Source organism: Lathamus discolor, chromosome 5, assembly GCF_037157495.1.
Source record: "Lathamus discolor isolate bLatDis1 chromosome 5, bLatDis1.hap1, whole genome shotgun sequence".
NCBI classification, from domain to species: domain Eukaryota; kingdom Metazoa; phylum Chordata; class Aves; order Psittaciformes; family Psittacidae; genus Lathamus; species Lathamus discolor.
In genome coordinates, this window is record NC_088888.1 from 15,865,180 (window position 1) to 15,879,451 (window position 14,272).

General features: G+C 34.3%; 1 protein-coding gene across 1 annotated transcript in view; it reads left to right on the forward strand.

Moving 5' to 3' along the window:
* USH2A (usherin) overlaps window positions 1-14,272 on the forward strand; it is a 380,108-nt gene that overhangs the window by 185,658 nt on the left and 180,178 nt on the right. Inside the window, exons 33-36 of the mRNA XM_065679870.1 lie at window positions 1,020-1,179; window positions 1,666-1,837; window positions 6,170-6,317; window positions 11,127-11,278. Coding sequence (XP_065535942.1) covers window positions 1,020-1,179; window positions 1,666-1,837; window positions 6,170-6,317; window positions 11,127-11,278 — 632 coding nt within the window. The remainder of the gene's footprint in view (window positions 1-1,019; window positions 1,180-1,665; window positions 1,838-6,169; window positions 6,318-11,126; window positions 11,279-14,272) is intronic.

A 14,272-nucleotide genomic window follows, 5' to 3' on the forward strand; every position in this document is an offset into this window, starting at 1 on the left:
AACTTGATATTATTTGGCTCTGAGATCACCTGCATTTGTTGTGTCTTGCGAAAACACACAACCTTTCTGGCATACTAAAATGTCTATCTATAGCATCTGCATTTTACTTGTATAACTTAATACTGTTGCCAAAAGCTCAATTAGAAATTCCTTCTTACAGGATTTACTCATTAAAATTCTGTAATTTGTATAAAAAAATAAAAGAAAAAGGTTAGACAATTATGCATTACTTTCCTACTATAATTTTTCTGACAAACATTCCTTTATAAGGAAGAAAATATGAGGCTGAAGAGCTTTTAGAATATTTAGAATATAGCAAAGTTGCTACGTTTTAGTCACCATTTTCTGCTGTAATTGGAATAGCTTCACAATAAATTACCATTTAATAGTGGTATTGCTATAGCATTAGACAGGTTGTCTTTAGTGAAATATATAATACAAATGTTTGTCATTCATGAAGCTGAAGACAGGCAGAGAAAGAACTGACCAGTGTGAGTGGTGGCAACGAGTTTCCTTTGTGTTCATGCTTATAATGAAATCTGCATGAAGTGAATCCTTGTATGTATTGTTGCTTGACATTCATGTACCGTACGTCACATTTTTAAACAAAATACAACCTGGCTGTGTTAATGAACCTGTACTTGTTTTTTCATTAATTCAATTTGATTTAATCATCTTAAAGGTGTTCATTTGCCACTGTAGAGAACTGATGTAGTTCATAGCACCTGAGAGGCTAACATCTTTCTGCTTGGGTGGTGTGCATTTAAGTGTAAATGTACTGTACAATGATGTCATCTCAACCGATGCCTGTCCCATAGACCTGTTAATAGTTAAAGTTTTCAGTTATTTGCTATTAAAAAGCAAATACTCATTCACTTTTCTGAGACAAGCGTGAAACGTCTAAGACATACAGGTCCCTCTTCCTCTTGATTGTGTGAATTCACTACCCTCTGATAGTTATAGAAAAACAAGGTAAAATTAATACACAAAGCAAACTAATACTCCTTTTTTCCCCCTAGATTTAGCTGTTTTTACGCCACACCAGTTTCTGCTCACTGCATGCACACTCGCTGGCTGTACAAACAGTTCCCAGGTCACCTTGTTTACAGCACAGCTACCACCGTCTCATGTAGATGCCCCAGCCCTGATGGTTTTGGATCCTAGAACAATATATGTACAGTAAGTAATGATTTCTTCTTTCCTGACAACACAATAGTGCATCAGTTTATTCAAGAATTCCAGTGAGTTCAATCAGGGGAAGGGTTTGTGACATAAAATTAAATTTATTATGATTAAATGCATAGAAGTGATTAGTTTAGTGGTTCTGTGAACCTTCTGATTATCACTTGCCAACTTAATTTCCATTTTGTCTTTACGCAATCAGTATAACCTACATATGGGCATAGCCTCTGAAAAACTTCAGTGCAGGATATGTTCTCGTGACATGGCTGTTTTGTAGCCCCTACTTTGTGTGTTACTGTAATAATTTGCCTATTGAGTACACATACTATATTAGAGGTCTGCCTTTGACTTATTTTCATGGTTACACAACTATGTTTTCAAATTCTTACAAAAAACCCACAAAGTCCCCTAAACAAAGCATTGCATTTTTCAGTATGGTCTGAATCTTTGCTGGTCTTAATAATATTTTGCTTTTATTTGCAGATGGAAAGAACCAGTAGCAGCAAATGGAATCCTGGATCGCTATATGATTTATATTGCCAAAAATGAGCAGAATTTTACAAAATGGAATGTAATCTATAACAGCACAGAACTTTTTCTGGATTTTACTATTCATCAGCTTTTCCCGGGTACTGAATACCTCATAAAGCTAGCTGTAAGTTTTAAAGATGTGTAGTAGAGGTGTAAAGTAGTGATAATTACTCTGATGTGGTTAACATCGTGAATACTTAATGGTTCACTTCTGGTTAACTTCTCTTTAACATCTTTTTGAAACCAAGGTGGATGAGCCATCCTGAAAAAGTGTTTTGTTTCAAACCTGGCCCTCAACAAACATGTATATAATTTAACCACAGAGTTTTTTCAAGGATTAACTAACAGAGAATTTACCAGAACTGTCTGAAAGACTTAAAAACTTATATTCAATAGTTTCTTGTATTTGATTACTCTTTCACATTTGTACCATGATAATTTGCTATTTCTTCATAAAATCTGTATGTAGAAGGAAATAGCAGAAAGGAAAAGATTTCAGTATAGAACAGCAGTTTGTTTCTATAAAACAACATAAAAGTCCTTCATGTTTTCATTACATATCTTTCTTACAAGTTTTATTTTAAGATGAAATAGAAGAGCTTCAGCTCAGTAACAAACTTGAAAATACGTGTATAAAAGCACGGGATTGTCCCTTGTTTTAAGCACACTGTTCATTTTATAACAATACCTATATAAGGATATTTGCTTTGATAAATGCCATAGAAAAATATTCAGCTCTTGATTATGAATAAATTTACATTTATGTAGACTGGGTATGCATTCATTTTTTCTTAGCATGCTCTTGAATGTTCTAAATATTATACCACAAAAAAAATAGCCTATCTTCAGGTGATGATAAGGAGCTGACTTGAACTTGAAAAAGCAAGGATATTCAGTCTAATTAAAGCTTAGATTCATGTTGAAATTAATTCATTTGTGCCTAGATATTTCAGCATAGTAAATTGTATAGCATATAAAACAGCACCAGGTCCAAAACTAGGGCAGTACTACAACAAGCATTTTATGCCTTTTAGCATAAAAATGGGACTATCAAAAGAATTTGTGCTGTCCTTCACTGTGTGACAGCTCTTCCATGCTCCTGCCCAGATCCGGGTGGGGGGGCAGGGGAGGATGGGGGTAGTGGGCAAAAGGAGAGAGGATCAGGGAAGAATTAACAGCTAGGATCTGGAGAGCAACTGGGACTGCTTCTTTTGGTGGCTCTGCCTTGGAACATGGTTAAAACTGGTGTTGTGTGGACTTTGTTTTTACTTCATCTTGTACGGCTTTTCCACAAGTTACTGAATACATTTTTAGGAATCTTTGATGTTTATATTTTTATTTCCTATTTGATTAGTGGTTTTGATTTGTTTTTTAATATTTGCATTACATCAGTGGTAACCAGAAAGTAAGAAAAGATGTCTTCTGGTGATGGAGATAACCAGATTTACCTGGACAAGATGCAATCATCTGTGATAGGCAGGTTAGAAGACCTAAATGTCCTTGCAGCTCTAAAAATTGCAAGTCTAAAGATGCACGAGATGCCCATTATCTCTGAGGTGCGATAGCTTTCTTAAAACATGTGGCTCCATTGTATTTAGAACTTGTCAGACTACTTTGAGAAGAACTACTTTGAGAAGCGCAAAAATGTTACAGATTTATAAGTTACAAAGTTTCAGTGTGCACAAATGTCAACATCAAATGTAGCACACACACCTGGAAAAAAATGAAATATTTAGCGTTTCACATATAATTCATTAGGAATTATGATAAAACTTTTAAAGTAAAGACAACAGTAGAATACCTTCTGCACTGGGAATTAATGCTTGCTTTCTTTGGTTAGAAAGAAATAGTTATATCAGCTTGAACCTTTTTCTTTCCCTTGTTTCACAGGTAATACTAATTTCATTTTATATCCATTCAAAAACTGGCTTTGGTTTACATGAGAAATTTTAAGTTGAGCCATCAAAAGTTGCTGCTTTGAACACAGGAATCGGGATCCTCATCAGCAGAACTGTCAGCACCTCACAGGCTGCTGGCTTTAGTTTTTGTATGACAGGTTAATATAAGTACACTAAGTTAACAAAATGTCTATCTATCTTTGTATGTTCTTACCAGTTTCTACAATTTATTCCTGCCATTTTATATGTAGCAGTTGTATTCATAACTAGTGCAACAACTTTTATAAGCAAATTGACTGCTTCTTTCTCAAAGTCAGCTGAGAAGTCTTAAAGTCATGTCTCCATGGATCAGTGAAAGGAACTTGCTTTTGCTCTGTTCATGCTCTAAGATGGATGAGTGTGAGCCAGGCCAGTCTGAAAGCAAATGAAAAGCTGAAAGGCTGCATTTGGTAGCCAGGGAGCCCATTTGTATGATTTGAGTGCTTTTGTGATTCAACTGTTAAGCTAGTATCTCCTCATGGCTGTGTTTTGTGTTTAAGCCAGCTCTGGTGCTAAAAGGAGGATCCCTGTGTGGTGTCTTGTTATGTGGTTTATATCTGGCTTTTGGCTGTCTTGATGCCTAGGTATTTTTGCAAAATTTGCCTCAAATCTGTTTCTCGGTGGAGTTTAGTATTCCACAGTGGTGCTCTATCTAGGTGTAGGATTTCATGGCTTTAAGCATTACTGGATGTGATTGTCTCAGCAATGCCCAGTCTATTTGGATACACTGATCTAAAAACCCACTGTTTAAAATGTAGATGAGCTTTCTTTTACTGATTTTTATTAGAAGAATCAGACGCTTCATTCCCCAGCAAGTTTCAGGGGTACACAAATTGAATTTCACGAAATTCAAGAAATAAATAAATGGGAAGGCTGCTGTTACTGAGCCCTTGCTTGAAAGAGTGCTCCACTGCTGAGGAAAGCTCAGTGGAACTCGTTTAACAAGGTAATAAGGAACGTGCAACGAAGAGGTCTTCCAGAGCTGGTGTTTTCAGCTTCTTCATTAAGCCAATAGAGTGAAATAATTTGAAGAATAGTTTGCATTTTCTGGAAGGATAATGTTCTTAAATACTTTCCTAAACAAAATGCTAACAAATATCTGAGCATTGTCTAAGCTGACTATTTCAAACACTATCATGTTTAAAGTAAATGCCATTTTCAGATGTTCCCAAAACTGAGGTTGCATTCTTTCATCTTTATAGCCCAGACTGAACACAGTCTGTAGTTGTGTTGGGAGTGTAATTTCCAGTGACATCAGCACAATCTTGGTATATAAAATAGCCTCTCATTTACAAGCAGTTCTTACTTTTACCCATGGGTAAATCGTTAGCATATGCTTTTGGAGCAGGGTAGGAAAGATGTTGACTGCTCTCTGATTTGAAACACACTGGAAAATGGGAAAAAAAAGCTAATCCTTTCAAATAAAATATACTAGCTTGAAAGAAGCATTTTATTTCTGGAGATCTGGACAACGTTATATTTCCTTTATGCACAGATGATCCAAAGCACACACTTCAGCACATGAGCAACTCCTCAAAAAGAGATGATTCTATAAGTTTTAATTAGAATTATGTCTGAATCTGTATCTTTGTTGAGTTCGGGTTTTGATTTATTTTATTTCTAAACAATAAAATTAAACAATAAACTAAGGAATCTTTAAATCCTGTGCAGAGTTTCTATTTTTTTTTTTTTTTTAACTTCTGTAAGAACTCCTGTCTCTTTTCTCTCATCTTAGTGCAAGTAATTGGAAAACCATTGCATGTAAGGACCGTAGCTGTGGAGTCTTATATGTAAAAATATAAAACTTTAAAAGCTTGTTGTGAGGCGATATTCACATTTATTTTTGCACATTGTATTGTTTCTTAATCAAGCAAAATATAAAAGTAGTGTAATCCATCTTTCTTGTCTGGTAGCTGAAATACAAATGATTTGACCTTATTATTCATAAACATGTAGTAATAACTGTTACATACTGATTTATAATAGTGTTTTTTCACTCTTTTAGTTGCACCTGCACATCACTCTGTGTGCCTTCATGAAGTGCAGGACTGTCTAAATGGCATGTTTTTCTCAGTGACTATTCATCGAGATAATTTCAGTGCATTGAGAGTTGGTCAGTGTATTCTGTTTCTGGAACTTGTGAGAGCTTTTCAGTCAATTCCAGCAGTTTTGCATTGTAAATGATACCTTTTGTATTCTTTTTTGTTTATTTGTTTGTTTTTTTACTGCAGCTACAAAAGCAGTGGAAAACTAGTTGTAATTATGACTCACACTTAAATGCAAAATGCTACAAGTCGGACATTAGTATAACGTTTTACCTACATTCTACCTAAAAACTAAGTATCATATGTAGCCCATCTTGTTGTTTAAGAAAAGAAAGAAACAAATCCATGCTAAGAGAAGTATCTTCACAGGCTTAGTTTAAATATGTAAAAATTCTAAAACTTCACAGAAAAGCATTGCTAAAATTATTGGCATTACATTAAAATATGTTTTTTTGTTTCGATTCATATTTTAAGGCTTGTACTGCAGGTGGATGTTCAATAAGCGAAGCTAGCACAGCTGTAACAGATGAAAGTACACCAGAAGGTGTTCCTGCTCCAAAAGCCCAGTCATATTCATCTGACTCCTTTAACATCTCATGGACTAAGCCTGAGTATCCGAATGGTAAGTGAACTCTTCTAGCCTCAAGTTAAAAAGATGATTAGTAAAGGTAAATTAATATTCTAAATGGCAGCTTATATGTGGTGCTTAATTTTTAATGATCATTTTAGCACATAAAATACCTGAGATAGTATCATTGTCTGCAGCTAGGAGATTGTGGGGTTTCAGCCTATCGCATGGTTTTAGTGGCTCAAAAGTGCTCCCTTTTGATAGTTTGTGTGTACTGCATCTAATTGTTTAATGTTTTCCAGGACAGCTGAGCTGAGGAATAGGCATTCTTGGAGAATATCAGTCTAGGACGTTGATTTCACCTTCCAATAAAATATTAATTCCTTTTACATTAATTGATAAGTAATATTAGATTTGTGTTATACACAGTCCTTTTGAATGTGTACATTTCTATGGCTGTGGAAGCTAAATAATATACCTTCTTTAGTTTAGAAATTATTTCCATTGTGAAATATATGTGGGTATAAAACTTTTGGGAAGACTTTACATTTCTAACACTACTGCACATTATCATGTGGTGTTGGAATATACTTTGATTTTATTATCGTGCATGTAACAGTTTAAAGCACAACAGAGGATGTTATATAGACAGAAATCACTGAATTTAAAGCAACAGATTTTTTTTCATTGGCTTATCATATTCATATAGAAAAATTATTTCTCACTGTGGTTTTACATGATTTTAATTTTTCCCCTGCAAGTTTTTCCCCACCTTCAACTGTGTGGCACACCACATCCTACTTGTAAAACTCACTACAAGACACTTCAAATAATCCCCCCAGAATTGGTAATTGTAAAAGCTACATATATGTAATATTCTGTAAGGTCTTACATTGCTTTTAGAAAGAAATAAGAGTATGTCACCTGTTGTTAACTAATGTGTTGGATAATTTGTGTTCTTTATGTAGGAGTCATATTGGAAGTTTTTGCCTCCTAGCACTTTAAAACCCCTCTAAACCTGTATCCAAAATTCCATATGTGGCAAAAACTTAGAGGAAGACGAAGAGGAAGGAAAAAGTGGAGGGGTGTAAAGGATGTGGCTGCGGGGAGTGAGAAAGGAAGACAGAAAGATCATGATCATATATGTGGCTTAGTGGCTAAAATCTGAATAATTTTACATGTAATAGTTCATGTCATGAACTGATCCTATCCCTTCTTTGTCGTGGAAAAAAAATCCAACTAGTTTAGACAGTGGCTTAACTATTCAAATAAATATATATACATAGATTTATTTATACATGCATTTCAACAGCACAAAAGATAAAGACCTATAGTTTGATAACTGAATTTCCAGAAGCTCCATTAAAGCAACAAAAACTTGGGAATACATGCCTAAATTTGTACATTGTTTCTTACTGTTAATACACTATTTACTACGTACAGCTTAGCTCTCCTTTTAAATACAATAAATAGGTTATTAGGAAACAGCTGAGGGTGTTAGTACACCCTCACCAAAAAATAACTGGGCTGTAGTTTTGGTTGAATGTAGGGCTAATTTATGTTATTTTGTGGGAAAAAGTTATTTCATTTCATAGAAAGCATGAAACAGTACACTTAATTCTTTGTTAAATGTTGCTTCAGAAATGTTATTTATGAACCAGGTAGAGAAAAAAGACATTTGGAAGATGATATACTGAATGTATTTGTAATATGCACATTTTCTTTTGTCTGATTTTCAAACCAGCAATAAAATAGTTGATGGTGCATGGCACAGAGTAATGCCACTTCACAGCAGAACCCTCTATTTCCATCACATACATGTCACATATGTGGATAGTGTAATATAAGCAATATTGACCATTTAGTTGAGAGCAAGATATGGAGAGGCTTGTGAAATGATTGCTAGTTGACCTTTAAGTTCCCTTCTAAACCTAACCATTCTGTGATTCTGTGAAATGACATGTAGCATCAGATACCCTGTTTTGAGCCTCCACTATTCTAGTGGTCTCAATAAAGAATCATATATTCTTTATAACATATCCATTACAGTCTTACCATATAGTCATAGATAAAATTAAGTCTTGATCTGAACTGTATCTTCCAAGGCTATATGGAATTTGTATGGGAAATACTAGGTATAGTAATTAATTTTTCAGTGACCTAGTCCAGTACTTGTTCCTGAAAATGCTTGTGCTTGTGAGTGATTTGTGCTTGTAGTCAGTAAAATCTACATAGATAAAAGTATGTTGTTCTAAGATTTGACCTCTAGATTGTACCTGAAGAGTAAAATGGTTGCAGTAGTTTAGATTCAAAGCCTCTTTTCATCTTTAATGTTTGGAATATCATTGACAGATTATATGGTCTTACCCTGGGAAGGAAGAGGAGGAAGAAAAAGGGAAGAGTGTGCAGCTTTTTTCAGTTCAAGCTTTATTTGCTTTGTTGGTTTTCTTTAAGTGAAACATAATTATGCTATAGTCAATAAAGATTTTGTCTTAAATGAAACCAATATTTAATCTAGCTACCTAGACTTAATAATTATGAAGAAACTACATTTTTTCATGGTGACTTTGTGTAGCTCACAAAGCCTTGTGCTTAACACAAAAATGTGCTATGCTTTGCAATACTTCATGGATGGTAAACTTCACGCGTATCTATAAAGTATTTAAAAAGTAGGTAATGTTTGGGCAGACTTTGAACTTTTTCTCAGTATACTTTGGAAATATAGAGTGGTGAAATAGAGAGGCTAAGTTATTTATCCCTGGCCGAAAAGAATTATCAGCTAATTCTGAAAAACGGATTCCCATCTCAAAGTCAGACTATGAGCTCTTTTGTTCTGAAATGTACTTTGTTCTTTCTTTTCATTCTGTAATCTTCTCCATCAGAGAAAAAAAAGCTCACAGTGTTGATCAGCTGCTCCTCAGGGTGTGAATGCTGCAAGTTGCTGTGGCTTCAGGAGCACTTTAAAATACTTGTCCAGTTAATGAACACTTAGTTACAGTGGGGATCACATAGAGGCACATATGACACCCATGTTAATATCAAATTATCACATTATGATTCATGCTGTTACAGAAATATCAAAGGAATTAATAATGATTTGTTGATTCCTGTAAAGGGTTATTGCTACTGAGATAGATACTAAAAGTACTTCAGGGGGTTTTGGTTGATTGGCTAGTTGGTTTGTTTTTTTCCTGTAAAACACATCTTTAATGCCAGTGTTCGATAAATATGTTTGTTAACATATATATATGTATATGTTATATATCTATGCACGCACACACACACATATATATGTACTGTATATATACATGATATTCTGATGCAAATTATATATATATAATTTGTTTATTTGATGTAGGGCAAATATCAACCATTAATGCCCTTGCTTTACAAGCAACTAGACACAGAATCCCAAGGGACTTTTGCTTTAGGAAGCCTTTCAAACGTGGTAGGATTGATAATGTGAGATTTACCAGGACTTCCTCTCACACACAGATCTCTGGTATCTGACTTGACTTTAGCCTCTTGCTTTTCTAGAATTGAGGAATCTGTGAATCACTTCACCATATGCAGCTCTGCATTGTTTTGTCGTATATAACTTTCAAAGCACAACTCTTCAATAGCTCTTCAGCTGAAACAGTTGTGTATACATTTTTATTTACAAAGCATTTCTCCATTCAGTAGAGGGGAAAATATTTTCTCAGTTTCAAACAGTATCTTCCTCAGTGTAATTTCAACCAATTCAGTTTAAAGGGAAGGACACGTGAATTGGGCTATATTTTTACAATACAAAGATGTTTTCTATAATGGGAAGGTCAGAAGGCATCCTCTGAACTGAACTCACTTCTAATGCACCCTATAGCTTAGCATATCTTGGCCTTAAGATTTAAATATAGCTTTTTAAAAAAGAGAATATTCAGAAGGGAGAAAGATGGAGGTATAGCCCTGAAAAAAAAAAAAAACCAAACAAGATATTCTTTGCAATCTCTACTTCCAAAATCTAAGCCAATCTATAAAATTTAGTCTTTAGTTTATTCAGTTCTAAACACTGTGTATGTACAGTCTGTACAGGATTCATGCTATCCTGTCATGCACCTTTGGAAGAACAGATTTAGGTTTTCTTATAAGTGAGATAAGCAATCATCTGCAATTTTTGAGTTAATATTAGCCCATTACACCAGGACCATTCTCTCATCTATCTAAAAGTCTTGCTAATATTTGTTTTGAGTTTGAAAATGTGTTTTCTTTCTTTAGTTTGAATATGTAAGTAATAGTTTACTTCAGGACTTTTTCTACAGCATACTTAGAAGGAAACAGCTATTAGTATTGTTTTATGTGTGGTTTTGTTTAGAAAAGTGGGTAAAAGTGTTTTCCAAACAGGACCTTTCCACGCATCAATTCCTGATTTATCATAGTTATAGCACTGGCCTAAATTGTCTTTCTATGCTTCAGTTATAATGTAGATCACAATCTTTTTTTCTAAGTCCAAAGTTGTTAAGATGTGAGATGGTTTTGTTTGCCTCTCTACTTCTTGTGTAGATGGGCATATGCAGAATAGGCTGTGAAACACAATTGCCTCAGTTTTCCTGGTTCCAAGGTGATGTTAGCTGCTATTCAGAAACAAATTTGTTAAGGGATGGTCTTTGAAACAGTGCAGTTGTTTTCAAAAGGTGCAATCCACTTGCAAGGTTTTCAGCAGTAAAAGATCGGAGGATGTGTTTCTTCCAAGTGTTGTATACACAGTCCGATTGCTTCGCTATGAACTGGTTGTACTGCTACTACTACCGCTAATGTCTGTAGGGTTAGTTTTCTTCTAAGCTCTGTAGCTGTTTGGATATTGAGTGCTATCACATTGTTTTATAGGTATTATTACTAGCTATGGATTGTATATGGATGGTGTTCTGATGCAAAATTTGTCACAGCTAAGTTGTTATGCTCATGGACTTGCTCCTTGGAGTCTGCATTCCTTCAGAGTCCAGGCATGTACGGCAAAAGGTTGTGCTTTGGGTCCACTGGTGAGTACCTTAATTTGCATTCTGGGAGCATAGTAAATGTCAGATAACAATGAATATCGGAGTAAATGGTGATGATTCACTCTGGTCAGTAGTAACCCATCTGGCAAAATGTGACGTTTAAAAAAAAAAAAACAACACCCTGTTTAAGAGCTGCTAAGGATTTGATAGGTCATTGTTAGGCACCATTCCAAAGCAGAACAGGAGCAAAATTTGAGACTGAAACACACGTTATTGACACTAAAAAGAGTTAATATGTTTGAAAGGTGCAGATGTGCTTTAGCCAGATTTATAAGGACATATCTAAAGAAAGAGTTACTATTCCAGTAATGGGCAAATTTCTAGCTGCCTGACTGAAAGGACAGAAGTTAATTTGAGAATTGCAGAAGCCAGAAGTGGCAACAGGAGCAAGGAAAATATAGTTATTCATAAATATCTTCTGAGTGCAAGTGTGTGATCAGAATATTATACTGACATATTTTAACAGTCTTGTACAAAACCCTATTTTGTTCAGGATTTGAGAAAAAAGAAGTATTAAATTTGACATGTGAAAAACAAGCCTTCTGAGGCCTATTTATTTGTAAGGTTTTTAGACACATGGCTGAACTGATAAATCTGTTATGATTTCATAGTACTGTAGCTGATGAATAGCTGGAATAATATCTACTATGCTTGATTTTGTTTTCAAGCATAACTAAGAAACCTGTGTTAATTCTGAGATTTTTTTTTTTAAGTCAGCTTTATGTGTGTACTTTTCATTTTTTTAACATGAAAAGGAAGAAAAGGGAAAAAGCAGAAGATTATGGAGCTTTTTTTCATGTTGTTCTGTTTATATTTCTGTCAGAATTTGTAATATCACTATGTTGTGCTCTGGAAAGAACTTCCACGTTTTATTTTTATGATATAATTTCTTAGTCACATTTCCAGTATTCTTTCCAAGATTGCTTTCTTTCAAATGCCGGTGACATCATCTATCTGTAGAAGAAGGCTAGACTTTATAGCCATTAAACATTTTATAGTTTGCTTTACTTTGAAGGATATTTACTCTTAAAAGCTTGAATGGCTTTCTGCCAGTTTTTCTTGTGCATTTTATACAACTTCACATATACCCCAAAACCAAACCTTGTTTTAAGGTATTCAATGTGCAATAACCTAATCCATATTGTTGGTAGTGATGTTTAAGACAAGTAGTTACCATACTTTGCATACAGATGAAATATGTATGTTTTCAGTACTTCTGTCTTATCAAATAGACGTCAAAAGGACAGAACAGAACATCAGTAGTTAAGGTTTTAAAAAGTATTTTTAGTAGACTTTTTTTATATCTCCACTGAAGTGCAGACTTGTAACTTGACTTTTCAAACAGTTCAAAGTAGGGGTCGCTTGTATCTGATACTCATCTGCATCCCATGATTAGTACGCAAAATGTTTTCCAGCGCTAGTGATCCATCTCTAATGACAGGAATTGAAGTACAACATCTTTATTTAGGGTCACTTAAGTGTTGCATCTTCATTAGATTTCTTGAAAGACTTTTGTATCAAGTACAAAATAAATCCAACACTTCAAAAAAAAAAAAAAAAGAAGAATAAAAAGAAAGCCCATATGTTTTGTCTTTAAATAGTCGAGGAAACATCTTCCAGCAGTAAAATGATATACTTCCAGCTATTTTTGTTCCTGATCCTGTGCTTAATGTGCCCTAATTGATGAATGAGTGCTATGTGACTATCCTAAATATGGGATTGCTCCATCTTATGTTTCTGAAGGTAGCTCTGAAGATCTTAAACCAGTTAAGAGAGCATTAGCAGCTATTGTGTTTCAATATTAGAGAGTTTGTGTTTAGTTTATTTTTGTCGGTGATTGATTTAAGTGAGATGCAGGTTGGTAACATGTAAATCAAGAAATGCTAATTTTTAATCTCTTTTTAGTAAAGCCAAGATAACGTTTTTGTGTCTAACTGTTTGGGTTTTTTTGCTTTTAAAAATGCAAATATAAACATGGATTATGAAGAAACAGTGTAACCTCTAATAAATTGTTTTGAGGAATTCAGGAGATCTGAAAATCTGCTGGTTTTGAAATGTGTTAGCTCTTGAAAATACCTTGTAAATAAATGTGAGTGGGCAACACTGAATGTTTGTCCCCTCATCCCACTGCTAATAAACCTAAATTTCAGGTCTTTAGCTTATGTGCATGCTAGTACTTGTTTTTTCAATTCAGATGAATGACTGTGTTTTCCCAACATTATTAGTATTCCTATCGTGTTATTGTGTTATTTATATGATCGCAGAGTATTTTTTATTAATAAACACATCTGACAATATCATAGAATTGTGTATAGTGTTTAGAAAAAGAAATATGAAACAGGTTTTCTGTGCCTTGTGTTCATATACAGAATGTGCGTTTTAACACCAAAGAGTATTGTTAAAATACACTGCAGAGATGTAGCTGTGGAGGATAACACATTTGATTCTATTAATATTTCTTATACTAAAAAGAAAGCAGGTCATAAAGAAAAGGCTAGAGACACAAATGCAGCTGTTGCAGCTGTTTAGGATGTAGTACATATCACTGTAAGTTCATACTGTTTTAAGAATATTTAAATACTTTTCAGCAGAAAAATTGCTTAGAATTAATTTCTCCATGTTTCTGTTGTGGTGAGATCAGAGTACCTGCATTTAGCAGCACAACTAACTTTACAGGAAATTATTTTAGCTTAGAAAGCACGCTTTAGTGCAACTCTTCCATAAGAATGTTTTTGACTGAAATATCAAAAGAATCAATGTAGCACTGATCCAAGAAAAAATGAAGTAGCTGTTTATTTTAAGCATGTACTCTATCCTGTTAACTTTACTGCAGCTGCTCAGCTTTCTTAAATGTAATAGTGTGTGAAGCACATGTATAGTGATGCACTTCAGCAATATAGCCTGGCACTTGTTAACAATAAGCTTTCAAAAGTGTACATGCTAAAAAGCAAAACATTTATGTTTCAAGGACAGAGC